General features: G+C 38.8%; 1 protein-coding gene across 2 annotated transcripts in view; it reads right to left on the bottom strand.

Annotated features, from left to right (window-relative positions):
- The window catches only part of LOC111567460 (inhibitor of nuclear factor kappa-B kinase subunit alpha-like), a 78,243-nt gene extending 62,565 nt beyond the window's left edge, over positions 1-15,678 (bottom strand). For both annotated transcript variants that reach the window (XM_055004490.1, XM_023268609.3), the window contains exons 1-11: positions 15,540-15,678; positions 14,965-15,083; positions 11,952-12,046; positions 10,758-10,875; positions 8,655-8,724; positions 8,472-8,560; positions 8,307-8,396; positions 7,591-7,715; positions 4,163-4,270; positions 3,832-3,967; positions 2,341-2,535 (exon numbers count right to left, since the gene is read on the bottom strand). In XM_055004490.1, coding sequence (XP_054860465.1) covers positions 2,341-2,535; positions 3,832-3,967; positions 4,163-4,270; positions 7,591-7,715; positions 8,307-8,396; positions 8,472-8,560; positions 8,655-8,724; positions 10,758-10,875; positions 11,952-12,046; positions 14,965-15,069 — 1,131 coding nt within the window. In that variant the 5' untranslated portion in view covers positions 15,070-15,083; positions 15,540-15,678. The remainder of the gene's footprint in view (positions 1-2,340; positions 2,536-3,831; positions 3,968-4,162; positions 4,271-7,590; positions 7,716-8,306; positions 8,397-8,471; positions 8,561-8,654; positions 8,725-10,757; positions 10,876-11,951; positions 12,047-14,964; positions 15,084-15,539) is intronic.
- Between the last annotated feature and the right edge of the window lie 462 nt (positions 15,679-16,140).

Genomic DNA, 16,140 nt, shown 5'->3' with positions numbered 1-16,140 from the left:
TGAAGCTTTTTCTGCATCATTTTAAGATTTCTCTGCGTTTTCACACATCTTGCTGTTTTGTTTATGTTGTGGTCATTTTTGCATTTATAACAAGTGGAAGCAGTGGAGAGAATATATGGAGCAACTACGGATCAAACAATATGTTGTTTTTTAAGGGCTGCCACCAATTATTGGTACTCAAGCAAAGCCAATAACAGATTTTTATTTGTAACCTATATACATTAAATGTAATGTTTTAACCACAAGTGATAGCAGGCATCATACACTTCTTCACTGATAATGGTGACTATAGCTGAATATCCCTCCATTATCTATATACCACTTAATCCTCATTAGGGTCGCGGGGGGCGACTTAGAGTGAAGGCAGGGGACACCTTGGAAAGGTCACCAGTCTATCACAGGGCTACATAAAGAGAAAAAAAATCACACTGACACCTGCAGACAATTTAGAATCACCAATTAACTTCAGCATGTTTTGGACTGTGGGACGAAGCTGGAGAACCTGGAGAAAACCCACACTGCACAGGGAGAACATGGAAACTCCATGCAGAAAGATCCTGGGAAGGTGGGGATGCGAACCGGGGATCTTTTAGCTGCAAGACGACAGTGCTAACCACCAAGCCACTGTGCAGCCCTACACCTGAATATGCACAATAGAAATACGAGTGATTAACCCTTTGATGCCTGAATTTATTTACAATTACAGGAGGTCCCTGGCTTATGTCAGAGATCTGTTCCTACACATCGATGTAAGTCGATTTTCACCATAAAAGTCGGAACAACGGCGAAAATGTAAACAAAGCAGAACAAAACCTTGAATTTCCCTTGGATTTAATAAAGTACCTATCCATCCATCCATCCATCCATCCATCCATCCATCCATCCATCCATCCATCCATCCATCCATCCATCGCTGTTCCGTGCATCACGATATCAATCAGTTCTTTGGAAAAGTCATGAATACCAACGACTTCCATGCATGTATGAGTCATTTTACGAAAAGACAACAGAATCTGTTGCACTATTTTTACAACTTAAGTGTTTTATTCTATCTAATTTCACTTCCATGGAGACGGCTTTCCTTTTCTTCCAGGCACTGCCATCAGAAGAGTCTGACTTACGCTGGGAGCCATAATGAATTGCAAAAAGTTAGTGAATGTAGCACAATCCAAGGTGGTGTACAACCGGAGAATGGAAACAAAGCCGTCTTCATCGACATATTCATCCGCTCCACTCGCCAACTAGTTCCAAGTAACAATGAAACGTCGTAGGTTGAGGACATCGTAAACCAGGGATCCAGTGTATATTAAAAAATTGATTATTTGTGTTTTTGCGTTCTAGCTGATGCTAAATTATGTGGAGATTGTTCATTTGTCTGCAGCACATAGAATAGAGATATGTTAATAATAACAGATACATAATAATTAGGTCCCACTCCGACCGGTCCTACATGAAACCAGTGCTTTAAAGGGTTCCTAGGTACGTATTGACTAATGACAAACCGGCATTTGGGGAATGCATACGCTATCTCGGCTGCAGTCTGAGTGAAAGCGGTATGTTGTGAATTTGCAACGATCAGCGTTAAGGGATTAAATTAGAACACTCTCCTCCGTTTACGTGGGATCGACTGAGATCGATCAGTTTGTCTCCTGTTGTTCTTCTCTATCTTCATAATAATTTACAGTTTTATCACTTTAATTGCCCACTAAGATCCAGATCCAGAAGTATTATTATTGTTTTCCAGACTCTGCTTCAGGTTAATCTGTGGCTGTCTTCTTCTAGCCACTAGCCGTTAGCATAGCCTTAACCACTGAGAAAAGCTGTGTCTACATCACTCAACTTATACAGAGAAAAAATAAACCATCTTTACACCCGTTTACTATGTCAGTTTTCAGGTACAAGATTTAGATCTGTCTGTGTAGAATGAAACTCTTTGTGCAATCATAAGACAGAAAAAAGCAAGGTTGTGCCTGACTATGCAGGCAAAGTGTGGGACAGTTCTCCTCCTTAAGTAAAATGTCAGAAAGACATGCTGAGTTGTTTTGTTGTTGACAGATTTCCACCAGAACATTCGCTGATGAAGGTTTTAACTTTGACAGTTTGTCAAAAAAAAAAATCAAAGGTTGTATTTTGCAACAAAAAAGGGTTCACGCGTCATTATCATCAAATTTAAAGGCTGGAATCTGTGCCAGGTGAAATACAACCTCTCTGCCAACGTGTACAGGAACTTAATCTGCAGAGTGACCATTCAACATAAACAAAACAGATATTTTCAGGGGTCTGGCGAACACTGCAGCTGCCACCAATGACTGTGTGATTGTGTGTTTTTTATAAACATACCACTCCATCCAGGACACACTGTGCAGCAGGCTTCCTGGGGTCCAGTGACACTCCCGTCTCCTGCAGCAGCTCCTGGTTCACCACCTCGATCTTTGTCTCGATCTCGATGCGCTTCTGCAGACTGTGGAGACTCTCGTCTGGAGTCAGCTGGAAGGAGTGGACCTGAGCTGTGGTCATGTTCAGGATGTGGACGACCTAAAGAGAGAGTAGAACAAAACACTATTTAATCAGGCTGTGCCGTTAATTAAATCCTGATTACAGCTGTGGCATCTTGAATATAAATATATATATCATATCATCGAAGCTCTGTTCCACATCAAATCAAATGCTTCCTAAACTGATGGAGTTGTTTTGGTTTCACTTTGGGGAGCCATAATGTTCCTGCCTGTTCAAAAAGTTCCTCGATGTTCCAGCGTAAAAGAGCGAGAACATTGGGCAAAACTAAAACAAATGTGTAGAGAAGAAGGACAGGTGAACAAATCATATGCTAAGAGTGCCCGAGAGTTTGTTTAACCCATCGTTGGTTGCAGTGTTTTGTATATTCAAGGCCACAGTTATATATTTTATTTTTACTTATTATAAGCAAACCTGTGCTAATGTGCAATGCAAAGATTAGCTAATGAGCAAATCAGAGAAAATCACAAGTCAACTAAAACAAAACAGAAAATATTTTGAAGTTTATAAAGTGCACGTTTAATGAAATAAAACTAAATAAAATGCAAATTGGAGAAAGAAATCTCATTTATATTGGATTTCATAAAGAAAATTAAAAACAGTTGGTAAGTTTTAGCAGGAATATTTCGCACCTAAAATATACAAATAATTCCGATAAATATTCTGAATTATATGAACCAATCATTTGCTGCAGTGTTTGCTATACTCAGGGCCATAATGGATGCCGATATTGAAACTAGGACTGCAAGTATTTGTAAGTGTTTTTATTATTGACTAACTGGGAGATAATTTTTTGACAAATTAATTACTTATTGTTTGTCAGAAATTTGAAAAAGGTCACATACAATTTTTCAACTGTCCAACCAACAGTTTAAAGTCTACAGATAATCAGTTAATTATCGCATGACAGAACATTACTGACATTGCAGATTATTTTTCTGTCAATCGACTGATTAATCGGTTGTTTTAGCTCTTGTATAAACAATATATACTCATTTCTAACTTAAAATGTTTCATACAGACTCCCATACACTGTCTAACTTGCAAAAATCCATTTACTTGTGATGTCCGGGGCTGGACTATTTGTAAGATCTAGCCCCAAAATGTGCAAAAAATGTATACTTTTAAGTCTGACAGCATGCAAGAGTCTGTTGATGATAAAATAAGTGTGCAAAGAGTTGCTTTGCCTTCATAATAAATAGTAACAAGAGATTGACATGCAAGTGTTAACTGTTGACCCAGATGCAGATGAAGAACACTGATCAAAGTGGATCTTGAAATGAAAGTATAAGACAAGCAGCTCTTCTAGTGACTCACCTTCATGCTCAGTATCTGCTCCAGCTTTTCAAAGCACTGGGGTTTCTTGGTCTCGGAGTTTATCCTGCCTCCTCTCAGCGAAGGATCCCATTTTAACATCAGCTGAAGCAGCTCCTCCATCGGCTCCAGCAGCGTCCTACAAATGCATATTCAAGGAGACAAATTAGCTCCAGTCCACATGCTCTAGGCTGTTCTGTTGTTTTTAATTACTGCAGCACTGCGACATTTTGACAACATAATTTGTCGTCATAGACAGGAAAACAAATCAATAAATGAGTAGTTTGTACAGGTTTTCTCGTTATAGAGATTTCAGTTGTCCCAGGGTCCTGACCTGCTGAGATTGTTGGGGTAGGGGAGATGTTTGGAGAACCTGACTTCTCCATTCAGCTCCGCTGTGGCCATGATGTCTTTTGGACCTTTATTCTTCACTTCGCTGGCCCTGTGGAGGGAAACAAACACAATCATGAATGCTCTTAAAACTGCTCAGTTACAAAAATTGAAATTTGTTCAGTACAAAAACATTTTAAAATAGACTTTTAGTCTCGGAAGATGCCTTTTCAGTTCACCAACGCTGCAGCAATTTCTTTAACCCTCCTGTTGTCTTCATTTACAGGCACCCAAAAAATATTGTTTCCTTGTCTGAAAAAAAATACAAAAATTCAGCAAAAAAAATAATTCTCCAAATTTCTGAAAATTTGAAAAACATTCAGGAAGAAAATTCCAATAATTCCTTAAAAGTTTCCCTTAAAAGTTTTATTGAAAAAAATCCCCCAAATTTGCCAAGAAAATTCTTGTAAATATTTTCAAAAAAATGAGTAAAAATCTTCCCAAAAAAATCCTAAAATATCTAGTGATTCCATATATATATATATCAGTAAAACTTCTAATATTTTCTTGAAGAACATTCACATAAAAATCAACCAAAATCCAGTAAATTTCGCTGGATTTTGGTTGAGTTTTTTGTGAATGTTCTTAAGAAACTTTTTTTGACATTTCTTTTTTTTTTCCCCACCAAAAAATGTTCAAAAACTGTCCAAAAATGTCGAAAATGTGGACATCAAAAGTTTCACTGTAAATTTTTTATTTTTTTTTCCCCACATTTTCAAACTTTCAAACGGGTCAATTTGACCCGCAGGACGACACGAGGGTTAAACATCCGTAAACCCGTTTCCTTTTCTGTAGGCATTACTGACATTAATGTATTTATTTTAAATTCAGTTCACACTTTTAGTTCAGTCACTTCAGTCCAGACTGAAGGAGGAACAATCACATATTTCTGCATTTTAGTTCTGGTTTGGTTCACGCTCACAATGACTTGTTTTTACAAAAAAACAACAACAAGAGGACTAAACACAAAGGTACAAAGGTAGGAGAGATGAAGGAAAATGCATGTGTACGTTATGTATGGATACCGAATCACGTGACCTAAATATGTAGCGGGCGGATTACGATTGGAGAACTGGATTAATTATCTCAAGCCACAAAGACCAGACTTTAATTTTACAAATTTATGAATGCATAAATAATGAGATGGATCACTCCTTTTTGTTCATATTGTTGTGTGTTTTTGTGTATTCTAACTAGTCTAATTCCATAACTGCGACTCCTCCTCAAAGTAAAAGCGACCCAAGTCATAAAGTCTATAAGCTGAATGTTATGACTGAGGGCCAACTGGCAGACATGAGGAAAACCAGATGTTTTGAAGGCTACAGTAACGTCCCACTGTGTGCTTCATAATGAACAGAGATACAACAGACTCCTGCTTCTGACTACATCTTAACAGGTTTATCACTACATAAACATAAATATGCTTTATATAGACAAGTTACATGATTGCTGAGCACTGTTCACTTCATTATCTTTTGAAAATCTGCCATTAAATAATCCTGAGGCTGCTCCGTTTTTTTTCACATCACAGACTAACTGGAGCAGATTTTGGCGTGGAGGCAAACCAAGACCACATTTTCAAAGTCTCCGTCTGGATTATTACTTTCATATCAGCTCAAACAATCTGCACTCACTGAGCACCACAGTTTGCTACGCTGCCAAATCCTTTTGCTTCTTGAAACAGGTAAATCAAGAAGTAGCTATGGTTTCAATTTTACTAACAGGTGTATTAAATGTAGGAATGATCACTTTAAAACACGAGGTGACTTCCTCACTTGTGTTTTGTTTGAACGGCCAATCAGCTCAGGTTTTGTCGCTGTGATAAACAACCAGAAAGTATTATTATGTTATTTGATTTGGCTTCCACTGTGTCTCTTTCTTTTGTCGTTTGTCTCAGTTGATTTAATTATACTGTGTTTGTATCCAATTTACCCGCATTTGTGAAGCTCATTGTTTACTTTTTAATAGTAAAACCCTTCAACAGGCGGAATAAAACGGTAATATGTGGCTTCCCTTTCCCCTTGAATATCTGGGTTAATGTGGGATAATGTGGGATAATGTGGGCAAATTGACACTAGTGAAAAGTGGCATGAATTAGCTATTATCAGCTCCTGTTTGTAGTGTACCCACGAATGTACAAACAGCTTCCACTGGATCACTGTGACACTGAAGGAAAGTGTGCTGATTTTCATTAAGTTTGATAAAAGGAGCAGGTTTGTAATCCTCAGAACCCAAAAACTCACTGGCAGACTTGAAAGGTATGTTATCTTTGGGAAAAAAAGTCAGAATTACCCAAAATTTATCAGAGCCAGAAGTTGTAAAAACAGAAAGAATCGTTTGATTTTCAACTGTCGGACAGTCCTTGAACTAATCATGTGTGACGTGATGTGATGTCAGGAAAGATATTTAATCAAAATCACATTAATCTACATGTCTGATTTAAAAATCCAACAAAAATAAACTGTTTGTACCAGTCATGTGACACAAATTCAGGCATTATTGAGCTGAACTGCAGGTTGTGTTTACACAGAGTGGATAGGAAACGGCACTGAAGATGAAAATACAACATGCTCAATAAAATAAAAGCAGCATGGCTCAAAAACAGCACACAGAGAAGCTCGTTATCAGCAAGTTGATGCTGATACATTCAGCATGGGGAAATATAATCTGAGAGGTGATGTGCACAGTAGTGTGAAAAACATCAAGTTTGTCGAGGTTTAAACCGAAGAATGGAAACAAAGCCGTCTTATAGCGCCGCGTAACGACGTATTCATCCGCTCAGCTCTCAACTAGTTCCACGTAACCAGTTCTGACGTTCTGACAAAATGCCGTAGGTCGAGGACGTCATAAACCGAGGACCCCCAGCTTTAGTGTTTTCTTTTTCTACGATTTATGGCATTATAACGGTACTAAACTGCACAGAAGACAATTCTGGAGTTCTCTCTAACTCCACGGAGGTGCAGGACTTTATATTTCAGTGAAAAATGAGCGCCCAGTGAGTTAAGATGTGACGGAAGCAAAAATAACACCTAGAAACTGCTTGGGGTTCAGAGGGTTAAGCTGACATATGGATGCATATTTATGAAGGACACCAGAAATAATGACGTCCTTGTGAGCTAAAAGTCACATTGAATCTAAAAATATGTGTATCATGTCTGTGTGTCCAGATCTGACTGAGATTTCTGATGCAAACTGCAGCATTTAGGCGCTAAGGCTGCTGCAGCCGTTTAACTCCACCTCTGCTGCACACCGACAAGGTTCCTCAAGGTAACTTTGCTTTGATTTATCACGTCTTAAATATGCCTTCCTCCAACAAACGGCGACAGCCTGATAAAATAAATGACTGTTTCGTGTGACAGGTCAGCGTCTTACCACTGCACGGGCTGCAGGTTGTCCAGGAACGGACGGAAACCGCAACTGCATTCAAATATCATCGTGCCAAAGCTCCAGTAGTCCACAGTGACAGTGTATGGCTTAGTCTCAAACAGCTCGGGTGCCTGCAGATGGAAAACAATAAAACACAAGGATGTTAATCTACCAGTCAGTCTTTATTTATATGGCACAAACAATAAAAGAAGACAAACAACCCTCCACTCCAACAGTCAAGTTATCAGTAAAGGACTCAAAATACAGAGATTGAGAAACTGAGGAAACACTAGATAAGATCAAATGAAACAAAATAAGATAGATAAATCAATCAAATATCTATTATTAAAACAGAGACAGAAACAGAAGCAAAAATTACAAAAACAGAATAAGAAATGATAAGAAAAATTAAGTAATATTGATAAATAAATAATAACAGTATGTAAATAAGTGAATGAATAGAAAAATCAATACATGAAATCAGTTTTAAGAAGAGTAAAAAATAGCTAACATCTATCAAATCAATCAAAAGGCAGGTCTTGAGTTTGCTTTTAAAAATATCAACACTCTCTGCTGCCCTCAGGTTTTCCAGAAGTCTGATCCAGAGATGAATTATACATCTGTACACGTAAAAACAGACAAAGGCAGGAAGAAAAGTAAAAGATTTAACTGCACAATTGGAACAATACAGACCGAGAGGAGAAAACTAAGCGTTTGTTTACCAGGTACTGAAGCGTGCCAACGAAGGACGTGCACAAACTGCCCTGGTCCAGGTCTTTAGCGTAGCCCAGGTCGATGATTTTGTGAACCAGCTGCAGAATAACAGCAGGTTATAAAAGACGTGCAGTCAAACAGGGCAAGCACAGACTCAAAACGCCGCAGTTTACCTTCCCGTTGATGTCCTGCAGCACTATGTTTTCAGGTTTAAGGTCTCTGTGTATGATCTTGTTTTCATGCAGATACTGGATACCCGATCCTGGAGCAGAAGTCAGCAGTTTAACGCGGTGATAAAAGAAAACGAACGCATGAATGAATGAACGAGCTGCACAGGGAAGAAACGGTGGACGTACCAACATCATTGAGTAACGAAAGCACTTCACTCTCCTTCAGACCGCAGCAGTTTTCAGGTTTGCCCAGCATCTGGAAAGCACAATATAGGACAGAAATGTGGTGAGTTTGTTGATTAATATCGTGCAAAAACACACTTCAATATTATATTATACTGTCTTGTTGACTTCTTTCATGTATTTTATTAAGTGTGTGAATATGCGTTGTTGTTGAAACTCATCACCATGCAGCTCCAAAACTTTGGAATGAACTGCCGCTACACATCAGACAGGCCTCCTCACTGTCTAATTTCAAAACCTTCCTTAAAACCTTCCTTAAACCCACCTCTTTTCTTTGGTTTTTCACATCACGTAGGTTTGTTGTTTCCGTGTGCACATATATTGTATCTGGGATGGGCAGTGCAGTCTGTTTAGTCTATTTATTGTTTATGTCTTATTGTGTATTTTGTCTTTAGTTCCATTATTTTTATCTTCTGATCATGTTTTTACTCTTCTGTACAGCACCTTGGTCAACTCTGGTTGTTTTAAAGTGCTTTATAAATAAATCTGACTTGACATACTGCTGCTTTGTCAGACCTCTGGATACCCTTGAACATTATTTTTTAATGCACAGGTTAGTCTCATAGATCTATAAAAATCCACGAATATCAGAAACAGACACCATGAATCCAGAGCCATATGTTGCCATCTGTCTTTTCTCATAAAAAAAGTTTATTTTAACCCAAACTAGTATCTTTTTCTAAGCATAACCAAACAGTTTTGGTGCTTAAATGTAACCAAACAGCGAGAGAGAACAAAACCAAAGTCTCAAAATAAAACAAAATTAAGTGTGAAAGTAATTTTGGTCTGACACGGGACACAAATCTCAGCCTCTTATCAGCACCAAATATTTACGCAGATGTCACTGACACCAAAGGACACCTTTTACATCCACCTTTACTGGTCGCCCTGGAAGATGAGAACAGGCTGAATTAACTTGCCAACGCTGGCTTCACACCTTGACATGACTGCATGTATCATGTACGACATGCTGCATAAATAATGTATGAGATGATCTTTAGATTTCACACTTCTGTCCTGTGACTGAAGCTGAATTTAAGACAAATTCAACCTAAGTTTTAGTAGAAATACCAACACAACGCTTTTCTTCAAGTCTCGTTTTTAGCAAATTCAACATGGAACTAATTTTACAGCCGTCCAAGCAGATGCACAACAATTTTGCTGCAATATAATGGTAAAAAAGAAAATATCTGCTGGAAATTGTCCGTACAAATGAGCACACTTCAGTTATTACCAAACAGTTTAATGGCTCAATACTCAGCTCCACTAAAGCCCCTTTAAAGGATTTATTTCTCCAGGAGAGGTGGGATGATTTTAATACAGCCCTGTTCAATGACTTTAATCTAGTCCAGAGAAAACACATTTTCACTCCTATAATTACAGCCGTATTTACCTCTTGTTATTGAGCAAACTCTGCTCCTGTAATTTCAGTCTAGTTTGGAGCGTCGTCTTTACATTTCAAAGTGCATCTCTGACCAGCTTTTGTGTGAAAAAGGAGGAAAACGTGTGTTCAGATGGACCTTTGGTGGGTGATTATACATGAAATGAAGCATGCTCGGTCTGCGTACAGTAAAGGAAATGAGTCTGCATTTCCTTATCTGACAGAAATCTGTGTGTTTTCCTGTTTCTGTTTCCCATTTCTGAGCTTTTGGTAAACAGAAATATGTATTCTGCTTCAGTAAATGAAACTCAAACTAACAAAAGTGGCTTTGGGAAGGTGTTTAGTGTAACATTTGTAAGAAGAAGGAAAATTAACACCAACGTATAGGTTAGAAAGTAAAGTTGTGAGGAGAGTTGCAGGTAGATACTGCTATTCTAATTTGAGACCTGTTTTTAGCTTGTATTTGTTCGATTAGTAGTTCCAATTTAAAATATCTAAACCTCAATCACTGGATTACTTTAACATGAAAGAAAATGAAAAAATGTGACGCATTTTTTCTATATTTTCAAACAGGATTTCAGGATGTTTATTAAAATCTCTCCCACCACCTTACAAAACGTTAATTCCGTCCAAATGAAGTCTAAATCTGCCTTCCAGGCGCTCACCTTCCTCAGGTCTCCTCTGGAGCAGTACTCCATGGCCAGCAGTGGAAGATCATTTAAGGCTATGTACTCTATTTCCTCTGGGACGTCTCGAGCTGTCACAACATTGATGTGATTCAACCTGAGTGAGAGAGGAGGAGGAGATGTAACCACATTACTTTTTTTTTTGCACAGTCATCCACTGCTGCAACGCTGCTATAACAGTGTCTGCAGGTTTCTGGAGGTAATTAAGAACTTAGCATGGATGCAGGGCTGCACAATATATCATTTGTAGCATCAACGCTGCGACGGCTGCAGGCATAATAATCACATCGCACAAAGGGTGATGTGAAGCAAGGCAAATGCCATAACTTGCACGGTTCTGTTTTTCCAAGACTAACCTGTCTGGCAGAAAATCATTTACTTTGGTTGTTGAAGTGTTTTTTAAACTGTATTTAAAAAGGTGTACAGACTCTATACGTGTGCAGCAAAATGTGGAACAGGAGAAAAAAGGAAGATTTTACAGCAGAAACACGACGTCGGCTACATGGAAGTATTTTGGTGACAGAAAGGTGCGGGTACTTTGTCAGCACTGTCTTGTAATTGTTGTCACGACAAGAGAACACAAACAGATTTATTAAACTGCTTCATTCAGCTCGGTATGACAAGTGCAAAAGCCAGATCTGAATGCTATCCAAAGCGAAAAACTACTGTGGAGAGCATGAGAAAGGCTCAAAATGTCAGAGAGAGTCACTGATGCAATAACTTATCACAACAAGGATGATTTTAAAAATATGACTAGCGATATGTGCCATCATCACGGCCTTATTTTTCTCAATTTGCCACCCCAAATACTGGAAAGCACAAGAACAAAGCTGCCAAAAGGAACATTATGCCTCTACAAGAGATAACAAAGGCCTATGTAAGTCTATCCTCTGTTAAAAAGCCCAGTTTTTCCTGGATGACAGGCTTCGATAAGAGACGACAATCTACACAACAACAGATAAATCAGTGAACATGATGAAGGCCCTGAATAAGTGGACCAGGCTGCAGTGCTTTGGCTACCATATTACAGTTGCTAAGTTAGACCCAAACTATCTTTACTAAGCCACTTTTACATATCACAATATATGCTGCAGTTTTTCCCAACATTGTGCAGCTCGACTGTGCAGAAACGATCTGAGTATGAGACTGAAAGTGGATGAAATAAGAACAAACTTTTTCATGATCTGGATTTCTCTGCTCCATCTGTCCTTGTTCCTTGGTGTGAGCTCCAGACGGCACATTTTCACAGCTAGTTTTTCATTTGTTTCCTAAAAAAAAAAAAAAAAAAAAAAAAAAAAACAGGCAACAGAGATTTCATTATTACACAAATACATAAAGCCCAAAAATAGCAGGTTGGTTGTACTTTGGAATAAGCTGCTTCTTCTTGTGAGGTGTCAGAATAGATGGCTAATTATACTAATTTATTGATTACTAAGCACAAATGTTCTGATGTCAGTCTGTAAAGTTTAGCTTTCTTCTTTCCTGCAGTATACAGTAGTGACTAAATGTAATTTCACTTTAATAATAAAATGATTCACCTTTCACTGCTTGGATTATTTTAGGGTATTTCCTCTTGTGAAAAATTAAAAACTAACACTTTAATGTACTAAAGATTCAGGCTCTACAGTGGGAACATAAGGCTGTATACCTTTCATTATCAAGACAAAAACCTTTTTTTCCCACTTCTATTTTTGATGACAGACTCACTCTCTTCAACATGGAGGATATCAGTGTTGCAAAAAAAAATTCAGGAGAGATGTTCTACCAGTCAGTTTTCAGCTGCTTCAGTTTCACTTTCACCTTCTTCAGGAATTCTTGTGTGATTTTGGCAGTGTGCTTTGGAGTTTACGTTCCTCTTCTGTTCAGACTCTGCAGACTGGCAGTCGTCTAGTCAGCCACTGCACCTATAATGTCATCTTCACAACATCTTGTACACTTTTTATGTTTTTATTTATTTGATAGGGACAGTGCACATTAATCTATTTAGACGGCAGTAGACAAAAATATGCCGGATTATAACAACAATGTTAATTTACATCCGCAGTCTCTAGGCAGATTTTTTAAAAAGCAGAAAAAAAAAAAAACATAACAGTGACACAAAGGACAACAGGTCACAATAAAAGCACGACAAAAAGTACACAAACAAAACATAACAGTGAAACATACAATGAAAAACAGGACAATAGGTGACAGTAAAAGGACGTTACAAAAAGTACACAAAGAAGTCAGTGGTCACAAGACTGGTTCACTTTCAGCCTCTGTTTAAGGTGGCACTAACCCCTTGATGGCTGAATTTATTTACAATTAAATAAAAAAACATTTTTTTGTGGGCTGCACAGTGGCTTAGTGGTCTAGAAGATCCCTGGTTCTCATCCAGGCCTTCCTGGGATCTTTCTGCATAACGTTTCCATGTTCTCCCTGTGCATGAGTGGGTTTTCTCCAGGTTCTCCATCTTCCTCCCACAGTCCAAAAATATGCTCAGGTTAACTGGTGATTCTAAACTGTCCGTAGGTGTGAATGTGATCGTTTGTCTGTATATGTAGCCCTGTGATTGACTGGCTACCTGTCCAGGTGAACCTTCACCCCAATTCAGCTGGGATAGACTCCAGCCCCCCAGTGACCCTAATGAGGATTGAGCGGTGTATAGATGATGGATGGACATTTTGTGTGTTTTTGCTTTCCAGCTGATGCTAAAATAAGGAGACTGCTAATTTATCTATTACACATAGAACATAGATACATATAATAATAATAATAATAATAATAATAATAATAATAATAATAATAATAACAACAACAACAGATATATAATAATTAAGTCCCACTCCGACCAGTCCTACCAGAAACCAGTGCTTGCAAAAGATTCCGAGGGGCGTTTTGAATGTGCACAAACCGGCATTGGGGGAACGGATCGCTATCTCAGCTGCAGTCTGAATGAAAGTGGTATGATGCAAATTTGTAACAATAGGGGCTAAACAGCCTCACATCATCACTGTAACACCTCCGTGCTTCACTGTCAGGACTACGCATTGACTGTTGCAGCCCTGGACAGGTTTACACCAAACATGCTGGACCTCATCAGAGCCAAACAAATTTATCTTGGTCTCATCTGATCAAAGAATGCCAATATCCTTAATGCATATTTTTATGTTCGTAAGCAAAGCAAGGTTATATTTCCTGGACAGTATCCATAACGACTGACACTATGAACTGTCTGAGCTGTCCCAGAAACTGACATCCACTGATAAACCCTGTAGTAAGTCTGAAGCAGCTGTTTGTCAGAGATAGAAGGCACAATCAGAGCGCTGTTTGGGGCGTTAAATTTTGAAGTTGGACTGCTGCAGCTATGATTAGCTATGGTGACGTATTATATAGATGCGCTTCAAAAACCCTCCTCCATAAATTAGGCACCGTTTATCACTCTGCTATCCGCTTTGTTACCGGAGCTCCCACCACTGCAGCTTGTACTAACTGGTGAACTGGCTTTCTCTTCACTGCCGTAGACAATTACACTGGCTTCTCTTCATCTATAAAACCCTCACTGGTAAAACACCACCTTATCTGCGCTCATTACTCACCCTTCATAGCTCCACTCGTACTCTTTGTTCCAACAGTTTCATTCACTTCCTCACTCCCAAAGTTTGTACCACTCTTGGTCGATCCTCATTTCAATTTTTATGCCGCTAATGACTGGAACTCTCGACAAAAGTCCCTAAAACTTTCTATTCTTAAAAGTCTTTGTGTCTGATTTGCTGTATACGTAACCTGTTTTTGCTGTTCATCTTGTTGTATGCTGCCTCTTGACCAGGTCGTTTCGAAAATAGTTCTCAACTAACTTACCTGATAAAATAAAGGTTAAATAAAATACATAAAAATAGTGGCACTACACTGGTCCACTGGTAATAACACAACTACATTAATGCAACTAGGCTAATTGGAAACGACAGCTCAATCTCAGGTTGTTTTCAGAGATCACATGTGCTTTGTGTTGCATTTGGAGCCTGTTCTTAGAATCCTTCCAAAGCTTTTGTTTTTGATTGTTCATAAGAGGAAATACTCTTAAAAATACTGCTGTTACTGAAAGGTGATGCAGTTTTTAATCATTTGACATTTAAGTGATGTTGCACTAACTTCTGGAGCATACTGTGCACGGGTTTAGTGTGTGGGTTTGTATCTCCACACTCACTTGATGCTGGTAGAGGTAAACATGGGCAAAGCCGCCCATTCCCAGCCTCTCTTTCAGCTCCCAGTCTCCGCAGTTCTGGTTCTGCCTGAAGGGAGGTTTCTCCATGGTTGAAACGCGAGCTGGACCAAAATGTGGACAAAATACACAAGTCAGCAACTTAACAGCATTCATTGTTATTGTTTTATAACTGACTAACCTCTTTAAATGTCTACAAAACACAGGGGCAGGGCTACATCCTGGTACAGGTGCCAGGCTAATGTCAGTCAACATTAGCACAAAAATTAAATGGTTAATAAGTGAAGGTGTGGCACAATAGATTGTTCAGTCCTTAAGTGGCATGCTTAATGTTAAATAACAGGTAAGAAAAATACACAAGCAACTGTTTTTGTGTTGCTAACAAGCGAGCAGCAGGCTACAGCTAGCCAACAGCCCCTATATACACATAGGCCAGGAAATAGACGGCGCCGCTCACTAGCTCCGTAGCATTAGGAAATGAAGCCGTCGACGCCAATTAAGCGGCGTTTTTGTGAATGTTTGGCAGTCGAGCCGCCGTTAAAGAGCGTTTTCAGACTTACTTGGGGTTTCTATGAGAGCGTCATGAGCCGTCGTCGGCAGAAAGTGAGTCTCTGTGTCAGAGTCTTCTTGTTTTCAGGTCGATGCAGCGGCGCTGTACTTTCCCATTTATACGTCACCACCAAACCCCGGCTGGAAATGAAGCGGGGTGCGTTCAGGGACACAACGCCTGCTGCGTTCAACGACGCTCGAACTTTTTGGCAGCCACCAGAGAACGAATTTAAACCAAATACCACCAATGAGATGATTCATCTCACCATAAAAATACAAAACCATGCAAATATGTAACTTTTGACAAAGAAAAAGTAGTAAAAATTCACAAGAATAAAAAGATGCAAATGACAGTGAATGCATCTCACATAACTCGTTACACCGACCTGGAATTGAGTTACATTTTTTGTTTTTATAAACCTAAAAATTACACTTAAAAATGACTTCAATTTAATTCAGTTTTATTTCTATATTTGCACCACTTCATAACTAATAACAAAAGGCAACAAAAAGTGAGAAATGTTTTGGGCTCTTTACATTGGCTTCCAGTAAGTTTTAGCAAAGATTTTAGGAATTTACTGATAATCTTTAAAGCCCTTCATGGCCTCAGTC

This window comes from Amphiprion ocellaris, chromosome 18, assembly GCF_022539595.1.
Source record: "Amphiprion ocellaris isolate individual 3 ecotype Okinawa chromosome 18, ASM2253959v1, whole genome shotgun sequence".
Taxonomy (NCBI): Eukaryota; Metazoa; Chordata; class Actinopteri; family Pomacentridae; genus Amphiprion; species Amphiprion ocellaris.
Note: the sequence above shows the minus strand (reverse complement) of the source record. Positions and strands in the feature narration are given on the sequence as shown.